Raw genomic sequence first — 20,719 nt, forward strand, 5'->3', positions numbered from 1 at the left:
ATATACTTGCATGTACACCAGTGCTAGGAACATAGTAAATAAATATGATGAATTTGAATTGAAAGTCAAGTCATATGCAGACATTGTGGAGATATTGGAGATGTGTTGTTCAAAAGCAAAATGAAAGTAAGATTGTGTCTTATATGCCTAATGACTCTGAGTACAATAATCAGTGTATAGAGAAATAGTGTGGCCAGTAAATCAGAATATTTTATAATGGAGATTTCAACTTTTTAGATATTGACTGGAACTTCTGGATTGGTCACTCACCCAGTTGCAAGGCTTTTGTGGCTTTGTTGGATGACTGCTTTCTGCAGAAGCATGATATAGAGGCAGAGAGAGAGAGAGAGCACAGTAATCTTTCTCTGATTATCAGCACTGATTACCCTTGCATTAAGAATCTGCAGATAAAAGAAGTAGATTGAAGTGGGTTTTATTTAAAGCTGTAACTACCATCAAGGGTAAAGGGAAGGGTTTTTGCTTTTGTGAATGTGACTACATGGGTCCCAGACAGTTTTTAAATTCCATGTAATGGGACCAGCTAATGATGCTATTAACAACTAATTCTAAATGTGAAACATCCAGGAAAATAATCATAGAGGCAACTATGCTTTTCATACCAACTAAGAAATACTGTTCAAGGCTTAGATCTAAATAGATGTCAAATGAACTGAGACATGGTAGACAAGAGAAATGCATGGAATGCATATAAATATCAGAAGATGCAGAAACCTATGGTGGATATTAGCATTAGTTGAGGCATATGATGCAATAAAGCAAGCTTATAGAGCATTAGCCAAAAAAAAAAAATAAAAAAAACCCTTTCCATTTCACTCATCCAGTCACTCAAAATATTTGTCTAGTTCTGCCTTAAATTTATTTAAGCTATCAACTTCCACGACAACAGATGGAATTCTGTTCCAGCAATCAACTACCCACTGGCTAAAGGCAAACTTCCGCACCTATATTCTGCAACTGTCATTCCTGAATTTGAATCTATGCCTCCCCCTCAGGTTCTTTGTCTGAGCAAGTGGAATTATCCCATCAGCATTGATCCTTATACACCATTCATTGCCTTGTACACCTCAACCAGATCACCTCTCAGGTTCCTAGTCACCAGATGCTGCTACTGACAGCATTAAGCCTCTCCTGGTAAGAGAACCCTTTTGTTCCTCTCACCAATCTTGTTGCCCTTTTCTGTACTCATTCTAGCAACTCTATATCCTTCCTAAATTGAGGCCTCCATACTTGTATGCAGTACTCAAGGTGTGGCCTGACCATTGCCTTATACAAACGTTTAACACCTCCTTGTCTCTGCTATCAAAATTCCTATATATATCATATAAACTAGTCTGTAAGCAAGTCACAAAGGAGATTAAGCAGGCTAGGGCTGATTATGAGAAATCTTTAACAAAGATTGCAAAGAACAGCAGCAAAGACATCTTTACTTATTAAACTCTATTAGGGAGGGAATGAATCAGATTGGTCCACTTGATATCGACGGTTCGACTGTTAATGATCCTGATCAGATATCTGACAAACTGAATGAGTATTTTGCATCACGTTCACACATGACAGATTCTTTAGGGAAGGAGATTCCAGAGGTTTATTGAACCCTGACAGAGAGCTAAATGATTTTGTAATAACTGATAGGAAAGTGGAAGAGAAATTGTTATTGATGTTAAATATAAGAAAGGCACTTGTGGTGGATGGGATCCATCCAATTATATAATAAGAGAAATAGCAAACCTTAAGTATAAGCACACTCTTAACCATAATTATGACAGCAATCTTGGTTTCACAGGTGGAAGTCCTGTGGACTGGAGATGTGTGAATGTATCCTTGGTTCACAAGGGAGGGGGGTTTCAAAGGATGACACGAGTAATTTACAGACCTATTGTTTAACTTCTGTTCCCAGGAAATAATAATCACTGGCTAAAGAAGTAATGCAGGGCCATCTAGAAGAGGAGTGCAGTTATACTTCACTCACAGCTTGGGTTTATTAGAGGGAAATCTTTTCTGATCAATTTTGATTGGATACTGTGACACAGTCACAAAGAAACTGGATGCAAATAACAATTCTGATATCATTTACTTGCATTTCAAGAAAGCTTTCATCACATAAAAGACTCCTGTACAAATTAGAGGGTGTGGCATTAAGAGCAGTCAGTAATACAGTCACTCCTCATATAACACGGGTTTACATTACACGAATGGTTGAGTCGGAGATAGAGAAAGTGGTTATCAGAGGATACTGCTCTTTGTGGACTAACATCATTGGTGGAGTCTGCCCAGGGTTTGGTACTGGGCACATTGTAATTTTCTGTTTTTATTAATGATATCGATGAACATATATCAGGCTATATCTAAATTGACAGATGATACAAATGTTGGCAGTGTGGTTAATGATAGTATGTTATGATCAGATCTAGAAAAATTAGACAAATGGGCTGAGAAATGGCAATTGTAGTTTAATACTGACAAATGCAAAGTATTGCATACGGATAGCATTAATCACAGGTACTGCACTCAGGGCGATGGGAAATAAAAGACCTGTGGGTAATTGTGCAGTCAGATCTGAATTTCTCTGACAGTGCAGACAGGCTGCCAGGACAGCTGATTGGGTTTTGTCAGTGATATACAGAAATTTTGCTAGCAGGCATAAGGAGGTAATTATCCCATTGTGTAAAGCAATGGATAGGCCACATTTCGAGTACAGCATACAGGTCTGGTGGCCTCATTTTAGAAAGGATGTAGAAATGGTACATAGAAGAGGAAAAGATTCTTGAGTGAGAAAGAAAGAGGTGTGCTCTTACCAAGAAATGCTTCAGTTCTGCAAATTGCAGCATCTGGAAACTAGGCACCTGCAAAGTGATCTGATTGAGTTATTTAAGGCTTTGAATGAATTGAGCAAAGTCAGTGCTGATGGGATTTTCTCTTGCTCAGACTATACATATGAGGGGGGCATAAATTAAAATTGAGAAAGGGTGGTTGCAGAATAGTTATGTGGAAGTTTGTCTTTCTTTGTCTTTACAATGGAACAGACTTCTATCTGTTGTGGAAATGGATAGCTTGAAGAAATTCAAGGAAGAACCAGACAAACTATTAGAGCAGGATAAATAGGTGAAATGGAAGGGTGTTTTTTTTTTGCTGATGCTGTATAACACTTGTTTACATTACACAAATTCATACATTATTTATAAATAGGGGAATGATATCGTATATAACACGAACTGAATTCGCTTATGCACGGTTCGCCTTTGTGTTTACAAGAAGTGGTAGTCGAATGCGGAATCACCCCAACTGAATGCAACACGATAGGAATGAAGAGAAGATTCTGAAAATGTATTTATGTTTTTTTATATCATGAGGGGGAAACACATTTCACCATAATAACGTAAAAACCCACACAATTCCAGCTATTGGTATTATCGCAAATGCAATTAGATTAAGTTTACTACCCATTTGTAACAGTCCACTAGCAGAAACACAACTGGATTTTGTTTTTATTGTTTTATGGTAGTAACCCCCAGAAATGTGCTTTAGTAAAATGTGAGCTAGTGAGGTGTTTATAGTGTGCGCTGCCTTTACAGTGTTGTTTATTCAGTTGCTACATGCGCACAGCTTTGTTTATATGTATCAAGTGTGCCTCCTCATTTTGTAATTGTGCTTTATTCCCTAAAAATGGGTAAAATAATTAAACGGTGAAGACATTACAGATTCAGAGAGAAAAAGAAAAACAATATCAATAGACAGAGGCTGACTGGGTCGAAAATTTGTAGTGGCTTCATACTAGCTTTTATGGCCAAAATCACACCAGCCTCCATCATCTTCTGGCCTCCAGCCCACCTGGGTGTCCCCGGTAAGACTTACGGCCAGTCCGCCTCTGTCGATAGAGAAAAAAATATGAAATTGTGAAACACTTTGAGCGAAATGAAAGACCATGTGATATTGCACGTGTTCCAGGCCTAGCCAAGGATTAGGCAGTGCCAAGAATTAGAAAGAATGCAGAGAAAATAAAAACTTTCATAGCAGTAACAACTCAAAGTGTAACAAAATCCATTAGATCAAAACAAAGAATTGGAAGAGATGAAACATCTGTTTGGATAGAAGAACAAGTTTGCTTATGATAGAAGCAAAAGCATTAGCAATATTTTATTACAATTATGTATTGTGTTTGGTAATGTTTTGGTTACAAATGTGTGTTCAATCTTGAGTGGTCGGCACATAACCCTATTTTTCCCATAAGGCCTGTTATTTATATTGCACGAGGGTTTCTAGGAACACAACTATTCTGCTATGAGGACTGACTGTACTCACATCCTGAAATCTCTTTCTGTTGAAGGCAGAGAGCAGTTTTCACCTTGGGAAAGAATAAGAATTCTGCTGGTGCTACATCAGAAGAGGAAAGGATGGTTGATCTGTACAATACTATATTTCATTAAAAATTGTCTTCACTATAAGTGCAGAATGAGCAGGGGCATTGTCATGCAACAAGAACCAATTGTCCTCTCAAAATTTTCGCCTCACATAGGAAAAGCACTTCAATAGTCTTCAAGCATCTTGTACATCGAGTGTATCATTGGCTCTTTCTCCTTCAGGTACAGATTCCTTATGAATCACACTGTTGAAAAAAATACCAACATTGTCTTGATCTTAGACTTCTGTAAATGAGACGTTTTGCACCTTGGTGAAGATTTTAAAATCTACTGCATTCTCTGATGCTTCATCTCTGAGTTGTACTGAAATGCTCAACACTCTTTTCCAGTGACAGTTACTGTCAAGGAAATTAAATTGCCTTGACAAGTCGAGATGAAGTCTTTTCATGGTGACTCTTCTCATTGCTTCTGCTCATCTGTGAAGCTGTGCATCACAAGTTTTGCGTAGGTGTTCCTTTTCCCTAAATTGTCATGAATATTTTGATGAATCGTCTGCTTATTCATATCCAGCTGATTAGCCATCATTCTGAGCATCAAACGATGATCCTTTCCGCAGTAACCTAAACTTTTGCAACTCTGTCCTCATTTCAAGAGATTGACTTATTCCCATTTGGGTCATTCCCAGACATCTTCACATCTGTTTTTGAACCACTTATACCAGGGGTGGCCAACTTAATTTGTGATGCGATCTACCTTTTTTCTTCAAATTGTGCCGCGATCTACCATCTCAAGAATTTCATTGCACATGGTTAATAAAGTTAATCAACACATATTGAAAAACCTTGTTTATAAATTTTAAAATTGAATACACTTCAGAATTCTTATTTTAAAGTCATATGTATTTAAATTTTTAATTTGCGAAGTTTGTGTCTTTGTGTCATCTGCCAAGCTTTCAAAATTGGGAATATACTGTGATAAGGCCAACTGTAAAGAATCTAATGTATGCAAGTCTGTAAAAGTAGAGCGTGTTTTTTTTTTTTTTCCCCCCTCCCAAATATGAAAAGGCCGATTCACATAGATATGTGGAACCAAAACAGCAATTAAAAAGTTCATTGCATCTTTTTACATTTGGGTACTTTTTCAGCAAACATATTTCCAAAAGTTTTTTTCTGATGATCTGGCTTTTAGGAAGATATCGTTTCGCAGTGTAATAATTTCATTTTCAAGTAATTTTTTCTCCATAAGAAAAATCCTTGATTTTTTTCTGTAATTTGTTTTGTATCTAAGTCGACATTAAATGGATAAGAAATATATTGAACAATATCTTCAATTGTTTTAAAATCACTGAATCTGGTTTCAAAATCATCCGAAACTTTCTCACTTTCAGAAACATATTTCTCAGTATTAAATTCAAAAACAGAATATTTTTGCAATGATCTTGCATCTTTGCAAAATGATTGATTTTTTTTTTTTTTTTTTTTTTTTTCCCTCTCTCTCTTTGAGATCCTTAGTCATTGCCAAAAATTGATATTTATATGCAGAAATACTACTAATCATGTCATCCACATTTTTATATCTTAAGATCACTTAATTTACTGGTAAAATCTGCCAAAAAAACCAGATCACACAACCACTCCGTATCTTGCAGCTGCTGATAATCATCTCCTCTCTGATCAACAAATTTTTTAATTTCATTCAGAAATTTTCGAAATCTCTGTAGAAACTTACTGTGACTCAGCCACCTCACATGTGTGTGATATCAGATCTGGTTCATTTTTATCGAGTCGCATTTTGAAAAGTCTCTTTTGAAGAGATTGTTCTCTGATGGAATTCACAATTTTGAAAGCTATGTCCATAACACTTTTAGTATTTAATCCTTTGCTGGGTAACACATTAGCCAGTAAAATATGATACAGTACTGTGGTAACTCAAAAAATCTGGGAATTCATCATCCTTTTGGCACAATTCAATGAATCCGTTAAGATGCCCCTTCATTGCTTTAGATGCACCTGTTGTTATTGATACGAGCTTAAATAGTGGTAATTTATTGTTTTCAATAAAATTTTTGAATGTGTTAAATATATTAAGACCTCTAGTGTTTTTCTTTTAATGAAACCATACCCAGCAATTCTTCCCTAGTGGCAGAATCATCGAAACCCAGACGAATAAAAACTAGCAGTTGAGCTGTATCACTGTCTTTAGATTCATCCAGTTGTAAAGAAAAGTGCACAAAATTAGCAATATGAGCATGCCATTGTTTGCTCACATTTTTACTCATTTTTTCAATGCGTCACATCACAGTATTTCGAGATAATTGCAGATCTTGAAGAGCATTTTTAATTTCTTTCTTTTTTTCCTAAAATTTTCAAAAAGAGAATCTGTTATTTTAAAAATACATCTTTGATGATTGGCCATCAGAAAATGGTTTGTATTTTTTTTGTAAGAAGATAACTCTTTAAATGATGCAATAGTTACTGCTTTAGATTGTAAATTAGGTGTCATGAAGAAATTTTGTTGGGCGAATAATCTGGATTTATTCCTTTAATTTGTTTTTTCTAAGGTCATTATTAGGCGGAAAATCTGATTAGTATTTACCATTGATTGCGCTGAAGTGGCTTTCTAAATTTCCTTTTTTGGATATAGCCATGGAAACATTGCAAATCAAACAACATTTTTCTTTTATCATTACAAAAAAAGTATTCTAGTTCCCACCCTTGATGAAAATGATACGTTTTACTCTTTTTTGTAGTATTTATTTTAAGTCAAATATTAAAGTAACGCAAATATTAAGTACTGTCCGGTTATAAATATTAAGTAAGCTAAATAAGGATTTTACGCATACACTATGCTCTCCACAATGAAACTGCGTGAATTTTCACTAAACAAGCACACTAGCTGCGCAGCAACAAGAGTAGTCACATTGTTCAACGAATTTGTAATAAATGTATGCAGTGGGACGCATAATAATAATAATAATAATATTTAAATTTTGACTAATCTGTTTTTTATATACATTTAAAATTTGTCGTGATCCACCAATATTAAAGCTGCGGTCGACTTGTTGGCCACCCCTGACTTATACCATTCAAACACACTGGCACAACTTATCATTTCATCACCATAAATATTGTTTAACGTTTCATACCTTTCCCAGTTTAATAAAAAAAATTGACATTTCGTCAATTCTCCATTGCAAAATCGTGACAGTGTTAAAACTACTAGTGAAACTGTTGTTATTTGCAACCTGCCAGCCTACTTGACAATCTCTATACCATCCATCTGCTGGAGGGAGTTTGAACTACAGCATACTACTTCCATATATTTTCAAACTCATTGAACATGAGTGCAACAACACCAGTTTGGGAAATTTATTTCCACACCTCGTAATCTATATCTAGCTTTGGATTTTTTTAATTTAGATTATTAATTTTTTTTTTCTATTTTTCCTGTTTTAGTGTTGCCTATGTGACATATTATAAAATATGAAACATGAATAAAATACAGAATAATCAATGATTAATTGATTGACAATAATCAAAGACTGCATGGAAAAGTTAGAGCAATAAAAAGTACTGAATCCTGTAACAGCTACAAATTGGTCTGTAATAGTGCCACAGGAAAGGTTTGGCTGGCAAAGGTTATGAGAAATAAGAGAGCAAGGAGTGTTGATAAGGAATTCTTCACATATATAAGTGCAACAAAGAGGACAAACCAGATTGGACCCTTATGTAATGGACGCGGGATAGTATTAGATACCCCAGCTGAAGTTGCAGATGATCTCGACAGTTACTTTGCATGGATAATTACAAAAGAAAATCCCTTTGTGTCAATGAGAAATTATGGGAGTGGTGAAGTTGGAAAAAAAAATGTTATTATGATTTTGAAATTTCGCATTTTTATTTAATGAAAAAACTTTTGAGCCTACAGGCCAGTAAGGCTCCTGGAGTTGATGGCATATACCCTATAATCTTAAGGGAGGTGCAAGTGAGTGCATTGAACCATTGAGGCTAATTATGAAAGCATCACTGGACTTGGGAGTGATTCTGTTGAATTGGAAAAGTGCCAATGTATCTCCATATGTAAGGGCAGTTCTAAGAGTGAAGTGGGGAATTACTGGCTGGCCAGTCTAACTTCAATGCTATGGAAAATCATGGAGACAATGATCAAGGGTGGAATTCAGAAGGATACTCAGCATGGTTTTGTGAAAGGAAAATGATGTTTAACTAATCTGGTTAGCTATTTTAACAGGGTCACTCAAGAACTAGACTTAGGGAGTAATTTCGGCATTGTTTATTTGGATTTCAGCAAAGCATTTGACTCAGTCCCCCATGAGTGGTTGGTTACTTTATAAGCTGGAACAGGTTGGAATCACAGGGAAAATCTTTAGATGGATAGCTGGATGGCTTCATGCAGAGGGTTGTGATAAATGGTTATTCCTCAGATTGGGTTGATGTAACAAGTGGAGTTCCCCAAGGGTCAGTATTAGGACCACTGTTGTTTTTGATTTTCATAAATGACATCAGTGAAGGGATAGAGGGTGTGATGTATAAATTTCCATATGATTGGTACAGTAGTTAATAATCACCAAGCAGAGCTTCTTCAGAATGACCTAGATAGTCTTCAGGAATGGTCAGAAAAATGACAGCTGTGCTTTAATCCAGTAAACTGTAAGTTATTACACATGGAGAACAGTAACCCCAAATTAACTTGTACACTTGGTACAGTTGAACTAAAGCCGGTAGCAAAGGAAAGGACTTGGGTGTTATTATATGTCAGACATGAAGTTCCCCAAGCAATGTAGACAGTTTGCAAAGAAGGCCTGTGGTGTCCTATCAATGATATATCAAACATTTGCTAGTAGAGATAAGGACATCATAATCCCATTATGTAAGTTTGTTGTTAGACCACACTTGAAATACTGTGTTCAAGTATGAAGATCACACCTAAAGGTGCTCACACGTAGAACGCAGGTGACCGCTTACTTGGAACCAGCAGCAACACGCACCTGAAGCTTCTCACTGATATGTGAACGCATAGAAAGCAGTGACCGGTGCAACTTCTCACTGGGGTAGGTTTTACGGGCGCTACTGCATTGCGGAGCAGTAATCCCTTTAGCTCTCGGGTAAACCGCTACTGTAAAATTTCCAATTATCTCTTCCTGCAATTCAGCTGGTGTCCCGTAATTTTCAGGTGAAAACTTATCAAAAGATAAATAATTAGAGGAAAAGAGAGGGAGCGGGTTGTTTACTAATGCCCATTGCAGTATATTCGTTGGAATGAGCACTGAAATAATTGAAAGAGGAAGGGAATAATGTTTCTGAAGGGGAAGAATTTAAAATTTATCAAAGAGGAAAAAAAAAAAAAAACGCTAAAGTCGTGAAGTGTTCAGAAGTTACTGCATATGAATACGTGTTATGTATTGATGTTTGAGTTGAGGAGAATGAAAAAAAAAAAAAAAAAAAAAAAACTGGAAAGATGAGAGGAGGTAGCATAGCTACAAATCGAAAAATGAAGCATAACAATCAAAGACAAAAAAATAATATATTTTAAACGTAAGATAGAATTATATTCATAAGTATATTGTCTGACGCCAAGCAATCCTGGATTGTCTTCCAGTGTGAAACACCAGAATTGCACAGGATAAAAAAAATAAAAAAAAAAAAAAAAAATGACAATATCGATTTTCTTGCAATCATTCTTTTTTAAGACTTATCTCCAAAAGGGTGGGGGGGGGTTACGATATGAGATCTAGATAGAATTAAAAAACTACGACATTGAGTTTTAAAATGATATAATTATTATTAAAAAATATGATACTTATCCTTACTGCCAATCGTTTTCAGTAAGTTCAGATTACAAAGTAAGTAATTATAAAATGTTTTTCAATCCATTTTGAAATTATATGCACGAAAAAGTTATTAACAAAATACTATTCACAGTATTTGTCTCCATATTATTTATAATGTTGCTCCATTAATGAAAAATACATGCTCGACGTTCCATTGTGGGCAATATATATTGAAATGAAATGTATATTTAAAAGCTCGGAACATATCTGGGATTAAAGTATCCAGCCTTAAAATTCATTATTTGGTCAAATAATCTAATATCATCGATTTTCAATTATACAAATGGTGATACAGTCCACACAAATATTTATAAAAAAACCAGCGTAATACAAATATTAACCCGGTTATATAATTCTGTGCCTTGTACCATATATATATAATATATATATGTATTAAAGATATTTTACTGGATTTAAACGTTATCGTTATTTAAATATATATGTATAGATGTTATATATATTTATGTATATTTATGTAACACACTGCATACATAAATTGACAAATTGTTATAGAAATATATAGTGATTTTTTTGAATTGTAATTGTAAGTTTCTGTTGTAATTAATTTTCTTGGCTTATTTCTTTCCAACATTTCTCCACAGCATTCCTGTTTGAATGTTTACTAATGATATTAAGAGTAGGAGACCGGCAGAATTTCTTAACGAGTACAGGTCACTGTTGAAAAAAAGTCGTGAATTAGGGTTGAATTTGAAAGTGTCTGCAATTCTGCCCAGACACGATAGGAGGGAGTATATGATGAGAGCCCTGTCGATCAATTCGGCCCTGGAAGGATTGTGCAAGGCTCAAGGGGTAGAATTTTTTTTTCAGCCTGGTCTGTACTTGTTAACAGGAGAGACTGCTTCTACAGGGATGGGATACACTTAAATAGAAAGGGTGCAAGAATATTTGCTGATGCTATCGAGCCAGTGTTAGGTGGGTTGGAAAACTGCTAGCTTGGGGTGGGGGATACAAGGACTAATAGATTAACAGTAGCCACTGGCAGAAGTGAAATTGATTCTTGCACTGCTTCTATTAGAATGAGCCTCAGCCTGGAAAATAAGATGCAGGATATTTCAGAGACTGCTGGGAATCATTGGGGTACAAATAAACACATAGGTTGTGTTAGAGTAGCTAAGAAAAAGAAAAGGTGCATGTATACTTGCGTGTACACCAATGCTAGGAGTTTAGTAAATAAATTTGATGAATTTGAGGTATTGCTCAAAACATCAAAGGCAGATATTGTTGGGATATCAGAGACGTGGTGTCACACAGATATAAGGAATGCAGAACTGGAATTTGGGGAGTACAATGTCTACAGAAAGGATAGACAGGATAGGAAGGGAGGAGGAGTTATGCTATTAGTTAAGAAATACATAAAATCCAAGGAAGTGAAGCCAGTCAACATTGCTGGACAGTACAGTGTCGAGTCAGTTTGGTGTGACATAAGCATTGGGAGATCAAAATTGAGAGTAGGAGTGTGCTATAGGCCTAATGACTCTGATGAGTATAATAAGAAACTGTATGGGGAAATAGAGTGGGCCAGTAAATCAGTGTCTTATAATGGGAGATTTTAATTTCCCAGATATTGACTGGAATTTGGGGGTTGGCCACTTACACACTAGCAAGGCTTTTGTGGATTTATTGGATGGTTGTTTTCTACATCAGCATGTTCAGGAGGCAACTAGAGGGAGTAATACTCTTGATTTGATTATCAGTAGTGATTCTTCATGCATTAAGAATCTGCAGGTAAATGAACCACTAGGTGGCAATGATCACAGTGTGCCGAAGTGGGATTTACTCAAAAAGGTAACTACCATTAGGGGTAAAGGGAAGGGTTATTGCTTTCGTAAAGGCGACTACGATGGACTGAGACAGTATTTAAATTCTATACAGTGGGACCAACTGATGATGTTACCAACAGCAAATTCAAAATGGGAAGCATTCAAAGAACTTGTCTTGGAAGCTACTAGGCTTTACATACCAACTAAGAAATATTGTTCAAGGTTTAGGCCTAAGTGGATGTCAGATGAACTAATGAGACATATGCAGAGAAGAAAAATGCATGGGATACATACAAATTAACACGTGACACAGAAGCCTATGATAGATACAAGTTGATCTGTAACCAAGTTACAAAGGAGGTTAGGCAGGCGAAGGCAGATTACGAGAAATCTTTGGCAAGGGATGCAAAGAAAAACAGCAAAGAGTTCTTTACTTATGTAAACTCTAGACAGAAGGGGATGAATCAGATTGGTCCACTTGATATCGATGGGTCAACTGTTGATGATCCTGCTCGGGTAGCTAACAAACTGAATAAATATTTTGCATCGACATTCACACTTTAGGAGTTATTCAGCGAGGGGAATGCCAGAGGTGTATTCAACTCTGGCAGTAAGCTAGAGAATCTTGTAATAACTGAGAGCAAAGTGGAGGAGAAATTGTTGAAGGTAAATACAAGAAAGGCACCCGGGGTGGATGGGATCTATCCAGTTATATTAAAGAAGGCAGCAAAGGAAGTAAGCAAACCTTTAGCCATAATTATGAGAGCTTCCTTGGACACAGGGGAAGTACCCATGGACTGGAGATGTGCAAATGTGACCCCAATTCACAAAGGAGGATCAAAGGGCGACACAAATAATTATAGACCTGTTAGTTTAACTTCTGTTCCTGGAAAATTAATGGAGGCACTGGTTAAAGAAGCACTGCAGGATCATCTATAAAAGACTTCAGTTACAGCTCGGACACGGCATGGATTTGTTAAAGGGAAGTGTTGTCTGACCAATTTGATTGGATACTATGATGCAGTCACAAAAGAACTGGATGCAGGGAATAACTTTGATATTATATACTTGGATCTTAGAAAGGCTTTTGATACTGTTGCACATGGAAGACTGCTGCACAAATTGGAGCAGTGTGGCATTGGAGGCAAATTGCTGCTATGGATAAAGGGGTGATTGAGGGGAAGAAGACAGAGTGGTAAATCAATGGACTCTGCTCATCGTGGACTAATGTTATTAGTGGAGTCCCTCAGGGTTCAGTATTGGGTCCATTATTTTTTTCTGTATTTATAAATGATATTGATGATGGTATATCAAGCTTAATGTCCAAGTTTGCAGACGATACGAAGGTTGGCAGGGTTGTCAAGGACACTACTGACACTATGCTACTGCAACAGGATCTGGAAAGGTTGAGCAGATGGGCTTCGAGGTGGCAAATGAAGTTTAACATTGACAAATGTAAAGTACTACATATGGGAAACAGCAACCCTAGAGCAACGTATCAACTCTGTCGTACTACACTGACAGTGGTAGAGATGAAAGGGACCTGGGGGTGGTTGTGCAGGCAGATATGAAGTTTTCTGAGCAGTGCAGACGGTCTGCAAGAGTAGCTCATGGTGTATTGTCGATGATATATAGGAATTTTTCTAGCAGGGATAAGGAGGTGATTATTCCCTTGTATAAGGCAATGGTTAGGCCACACCTAGAGTACTGTATACATGTCTGGAGGCCTCATTTCAAGAAGGATGTAGAGATGCTGGAACGAGTACAGAGAAGGGCAACAAGATTAGTGAATGGAACAAGGGGGTGCTCTTACGAAGAAAGGCTTAAGTTTTGCAAATTACAGTGTCTGGAGACTAGGCACAGGCGAGGTGATCTGATAGAGGTGTATAAAGCCTTGAATGGTTTGAGCATGTTCAGTGCTGATGGGATTCTTCCTCTTGCTCAGAATAATCACCTGAGAGGGCATAAATTCAAATTGAGAAAAGACAGATGTAGGATAGATGTGAGGAAATTTGCCTTTAGCCAGCGGGTGGTTGGTTGGTGGAATAGACTTCCATCCCTTGTCGTGGAAGTTGATAGCCTAAATAAGTTTAAGGCTCAGCTGGACAGGTATTTCGAACAAGCAGAGGGGTGAAGTGGAAGTGGTTATTTTTTATTTATCTATTTATTTATTTATTTTTATTTTTTTATTTATTTGTTTGTTTATTTATTTATTTTTTGGCTGATGCTGCATAAGCTTGCTTTCTTGCATAATGTCTCTACTAATGCTAATGTAATTTTTCTGTTTTGTCCCATATTGGTCATCGAAGATACGCCTTGGAAATAAAAGCTTCAATGTCCATGTTGCAATGAATGTGTGGCATCGACAACCAGCAAACTTAAATAAAAATTCATTTAAGCAAGCAGGTGGATTAGCACAACCAGCACTAATCAATTCCGATACGTTTTTGCAGACCCCACTGTCTCGTGTGACTTGGTGGAGAGGGGGATGAATCACATTTTCCATTAACGGATTAAATTTGGATGATTATCAGTGATTTTTAGGTATAGCTTAGTAATGAAAATCGTACAACATGCATTTTTCAAATTAATTAAGTTTCATTTATTGTTAACTGCAGAAGGAAAACCGAGATTAATTAGATGGGAGGAAATATGAAACCGACTGGTGTTATCAGTTACTGTCTTCATTTAAAGTATAATGCATATTTTATACACCGTGCAGGCTGCAATTTGTTGTACAAAGCAAAACAATAAGAAACTTTTATTAAAAAAAGTTTCTTATTGTTTTCAATGATAATAAAATTTAATGTGATGTTTTTAGAAACAAGTATAAATCTAGAAACTGAAGTAATGAAAAGTTCATTTTAGATATTCCAAAACTATTTCTTCGTTGTCATAATGATTATTTATTTAATTTTTTTTTCAAGATTTGAAATCAATAAGGAACTGATGGGCATAACCAATGTCTGTACATTACAGTAGGCAAAATTTTGAATATCATAATTTATGTAACAAATTGGAAGTTTCTAAATATTCAGAACGAATAGAGAAATGCTTTGTTTCCAATTAGAATAATAAAAAGACTGACTGACCGACTATTTCTACATACAGTATTTATTAGCACTTTACAAATAAATATAAGAAGCAAACAAAGAACTGTTGAGAAAATAAAAAAATATAATGGTAATTTTTTTCATTGTTTTATTTATTTATTTTTATTTTGTTTTTTGTCAGCATTTCTCCATGGTATTCCTGTTTAATGCAGTTTGACACTTTTGTCCCATATTGCACGTTTGACATAAATCCATAAAAGTCAGTCTGAAATCAAAATTTCAGTATCCGTGTTTAAAACTTTTGGATTACAAGTTTTCTCTACATCTCCGTGAATTCCTGCTTTCTGCAGCAACAGCAGTTCTAAAAATTGCCTGAAGGCCAGATTTATATCAGAGGCGTGAACAATACATACCCAGTTGAGTGACATCTGTACTTCCCTGAGAACCAGTAAGCTTAATTTGTTGAGGTAAGCTGGGGGATTAACACAAGAAACGATGCCGCTGTCCACACGCTCTTATTGTATGCACTCCCATTGACTTACATTGTTCATTTAGGCTGCTGGTTCCAAGTAAGTGGTCACCTGTGTTCTACGTGAGAGCACCCTAAAGAAAGATTGTGCTTCTTGAAATGAGGAAAGACTTTGAATATGTGGGTTGCACACCTAAACATATAGATGTCATAGAATCGTTCCTTGGTTTTCTCACTATTACTGATGGATCAGCTACTGGAATAACATCAATTATTTGCGACTCCGTAAATTCAAATGATCTGGATCTTTAAAAATGTTGTGGGCAAGGGTATGATGGAGCAAACACAATGAGTGGTGCATATTCAGGAGTACAATCCCGCCTAAAAGAATTACAACTGAATGCATTGTGCAATGCACAATGCATTCAGTTGTAATTCTGGATTCAGTTGTAATTCCAACTGAATGCACAATGCATTCAGTTGGGGTTATGCAGTAAATGGAGTACATGAAATATCCAACTATTTCAGCATTGTTGTGTATGTGTTTTTTGGCTACAGTATCAACTGTTAGTATCTCAAATTACAAGTGATTGCGATATTGTATTATAGAAATTAAATCCAACTTGTTGGTCTAGTCAGCTTGCACCTATAATTGCTACAAAATTGAGATTTCCCGATTTGCTAATGGCATTAAATAAAATTATCATACAATCGTCAAAAAGCAATGATAAGTCAGAAGCCGTCCGGGTTGAAAATACTGATAGAAAAAATCTTGTCTAGTATTAATTCAACATCAACGTTCTTGCCAAGAACGAATATAGATATTGGTCAAGCTACATTGGGCATAGAAACATTGTATAATCAAGTGAAAAAATTAAGAAATGAAATTGAAAATATCGTCAAGGAAGCATCTATTGTGCAGAAATGGGATTATTACCGTGTCAGTTTGCAAATGAATGGAGGTGATTTGTTAAGAAAATTTTGAACTGGCAGAGGACTGCCGATTTGAAAATGGAGAACTGCTCTTTAAAGTTAACATTTTTTTATCATGTAATTGACTTAGTGACTACCCAACTGCACAAAAGGTTTCAAGGACTAAATACTTTTTCTGACTTGTTTGCATTTCTTTTTCCAAGTCAGTTAATCCAAATGGATGAAAATTCCATTATAAAAATTCAGAGAAGGTGCAAAAGAAATTTCAATTGACTTTTCAGAATCATTTTCCATGCAATTACTACTTTGCATAAAGTCACTAAAAAGTGAAATTGCAAAAATTAAAACTATTTGTGAATTTGCAGAACTAGTCATAGTAAATTACTATGATATGAGTGCTAATTTTTCTTAAATGTACTCCTTATTGATATTATTTTTGACAATTCTGGTTACTATCAACCATGGAATGCTCTTTCTCGAAATTAAAATTAAGAATTATTTTAAGAAACACCATGGCACAACAACATGTAACAGCACTAACACTGCTTAGCATAAAAGTGCAAGAAGCTGAAAGAACGATGTTTCTAAATTAATTAATGCCAGATCTAGACAAAACAGTCCTAAATTACGTAAATCAATATATTACTTCATTTAATTTTCAGAATTTATTTTTAATTTTTATGTTTACAGAATTTAATATTATATTTGTTTTTATATTGTATTGATAAAGATTTTAAATATACGTTTACTGTTGTATTGTTATTTTTTTTATTTTTACCAAAACAAATATTTTCAGGGGGGCTCCCCACACTGAACTTTGAATTGAGGCCCACTTTTTCTAGTTACGCCACTGCTACTAGTACATAGTGTATCATTAGAGTTTCTTCATCTTTTTGTAATAATGTACTTTTATTCCTTTTTATTTTTGCAAAAAAAATAAAAATTAAATAGCTACAGAAAAATCATAAGTTTTTATATATTCTGTTTTCTTATTTTTGTTAATAAACACCTAAGAATAGTTTGCCGTAGTTGTGCAGTTAGCCATAAAAGAAGTCAGACTTTATTCTGCAGGTTTTTCATTTCCAATCCAACATGTAAGATAGAGCCAAGGAATGATACCCTCTCTCAGTTTAGAAAACAATAAAGATTAATGAACCAGCTTAAGTTTATTAAACACTAATATTAAAGGTATTTATCCAGATAGAACTTTAAGTTGATGTGCAGTATATGGCATACATTTCATTTCAATATGTTTAATTCTCTTGATTAGCAATTAACAGATATTTGAGGACTGCATTGTAATATTGCTCTGATTCATTAGTGTAATATTCTCTGATGTATATGTGCCAAAAGCATGTGACCTGTAGGTTTCGGGTCTTTTGTTTTGCATTTTATATGTATAATGTGTTATCCAAAGTTGAAGTGACATCTAAATTCACATTGAGTACTCACAGTCACCCCATTTAAAAAATGTTTTCACAGCAAATGCACAATGTTTATTATACTACCACTGGATTTTTACTGGATGCGTTAATATACTCTTCGCAAATGCAAACCACAGTACCCCACTGAAACTACTACAAAATGGTTCACTTTTAAGGTAGGTAATTGTTTTTGCCCAGCCGCTGTATAAAACAGTGGTTTGGCCACATGTCGAGTACTGTATGCAGGTCTAGGGAGAAGTGTAAAGAAAAGCAACAAGATTAGTCCTCTTATGAAGACAGACTTAAGTTCTAATTGCACCATTTGGAAACTAGTAATAAGTGAATTGAGTAGACTAAATTCTGCGAAATTCGTATTCATTTTTGGATGGCACACACACAAAAAGGGACATAAATTTTAATTGGAAAAGTATTATTGCAGGATAGATGTGTGGAAATTTTCTGTCTGCCAAAGAGTAACTGATTGTCATAATGACCCACTTCCACAAACACCTGGTGTTTGTGGAAATTGACAGTTTGAATAAATTTAAAGGAGGATTGGACAGATTATTATAAGTGATGGGCAAATGATGAATGATACACAAAGAGATCCCAGTGGTACTGTATTCATTTTGCTGCTTCTATGAACTGACATTTGGTTGAAGTATCTTCCATGTTACCATGGCCTTGAGTGCACAGCATTTACTAGGCAGGAACTTGAAAGACAGACAGAACAGTTGTCCACTCAAACACAGTGTTACAAAAAAAAAATATTAAGTGTGAATTACAAAGTGTATTAATATAAATAAGATAATTATGCCACCTAAGAAGGAAAAAAAAGTTGGGATGGCACTTTATAAAGAAAAATATTCAAAAGACAGAATGTGGACCATCATCAGGAGACTGCAAAATAATTACTAAAGAATTTCGGGAAAACGCAAACTAAGATGAACAGAAGGCAGATGATTGGACTATTAAAGAATTTGAGAAAAAAAATAGACTTCAGTGATCCATTGTTTTGGAACTTGTCTGATAAGTGCAGGGATGCAAATATATGTCCCCCATTCAGTGATGGTTGTAACTTCAACAAAGACTGGTTGCACAAGCTATTGCCAAACAGTGAAAAGTAATACAGAAAATTGCTCCTTTCTTCTGCTAACAAAAATACTTCCTATGTTTAATTTCAAAAAAGTCACATTCCAAGCAATACCATGGCCTTGAGTGTGATATATTTATAAGAAATATAATATGTAATCGTATGAGCATGAATGTTATTTTTTAAAGTTATAATAGTTGTTTAAAAATTGTAAAACATACAGCAGATCTTGATAGAGCTAAATTGGTCAAAAGCGACTGAAATATAATTGAAAGCTAAGTAAAAATATTGTTGTTTTATTCCTTTCAATTTTTTTATTTCAGACAAAGGAAAACATTGAGCTCTCTAACCTTGTTGATGACTTGGTTGCAAAAGTTGGAAGGCCTTAAGGACCAAATCTGTCCAAACATGGTACATATAATTTTGTGTAGGAAAAAAAAGTAATAATAAAGACTCACTATTTCTAGTACCGTGTTGAACACTTCTAGAAGAACAGTTAAGTTTTACAGCTGCCATTATAGGTCTTGTAGACTTTCAGTGCCGAGACATGTTGCACATCCTTGAGTAGATTTTCACTCTTGGGATCTCCTACACAAGGCAACTGTTTATAACAATTTTAAAATTGTTTCCAGCTTTGGGCTTCTGTAAATAACAACACCAGTATATAAATGATCTGATCTGCTCTGTTCTGTGCAATGGAATTTTTTTTTTTTTTTTTGTTTGAGGTTTGATATATATACAGAAAAACAAAATCATTCCCTAATAGTTCAAAGAATATATTTCATATTGCCAATTTAGAGCATTTTGAGGACCTTGTAATTATGAAATAATTCTGCCACACTTAAATGTGAAATGAGTTGTCAGTCTGCACCTTCACTTAAAAAGATAAAATTTGCTAACCTGGATATTTTTAGCACACCTTTATGTATACATTATAACATCAAAAGGACATGGGCAATTTATAATTCTACCATTAAATATTTGTATGATTATATGATTTGCCCATTATATGAAAATTAAGAATATTTGGTTTAAAATAAAAAAAATTATCATATTTTAAGAAATTTTTGAAATATTTCTGTTTGAAAACATGTAAGTGTAGCATATCATTTCCCGTAAATGCGTATGTCACTAATCTTAGCTTTGTTATACAAAATATGCTTAAAATTTCCATTAATGAGAGCCATACTCTAAAAGAATTTAAGCATACCTGTTATTATGCTTTATTTTTTACATTATAAACAGAGCATGGGTTGATAAACAGAAAATGTGAAATATATATTTAAATTTGTTTGCTCTTTATCGTTGGTAAACAAGTTTCCTTTTATTGTAGTTAATGGTTGCAACTGATGCACTAAATAAAAATGCTGTATAGAATGTTTTATATCTTTTGAACTTTTTTTTTTTTGAACTTTCATTTATATGTATGAAACTACACAGTTACATTGGAAAGCTACACAGAATTCCGAATTGTTAGTTATAACAGCTATAGAAACTGTTAAAAAAATCCCACACCTGGTCCTTAGTTTCTTTATTAATTCTACAAATTTAATTAGTTTTAGATGGATTTTATTGTCAACTAAATGCACACTGAATTGCCAACTCCATATAAATTACATCCAGTGGAGATCAGAATTTTCTGTAGCATATATTTGTTTTAGTCATATTTAGGAAAGCTTTCGATTCCACCAACCAATGTAAAAATTGTTTAAAATGTGTAGAATTTTCAATTTTTAAAG

The 20,719-nt window shown here is 34.9% G+C and overlaps 1 protein-coding gene across 2 annotated transcripts in view; it reads left to right on the top strand.

Moving 5' to 3' along the window:
- Positions 1–19,930, top strand: part of LOC150085638 (transforming acidic coiled-coil-containing protein 3-like) — a 292,710-nt gene extending 272,780 nt beyond the window's left edge. For both annotated transcript variants that reach the window (XM_090374148.1, XM_090374149.1), the window contains one exon: positions 19,304–19,930. In XM_090374148.1, coding sequence (XP_090230274.1) covers positions 19,304–19,369 — 66 coding nt within the window. In that variant the 3' untranslated portion in view covers positions 19,370–19,930. The remainder of the gene's footprint in view (positions 1–19,303) is intronic.
- Positions 19,931–20,719: the final 789 nt, after the last annotated feature.

The sequence above is a fragment of the Mastigoproctus giganteus genome, chromosome 5, assembly GCF_048544385.1.
Source record: "Mastigoproctus giganteus isolate SK-2022 chromosome 5, ASM4854438v1, whole genome shotgun sequence".
NCBI classification, from domain to species: Eukaryota; Metazoa; Arthropoda; class Arachnida; order Uropygi; family Thelyphonidae; genus Mastigoproctus; species Mastigoproctus giganteus.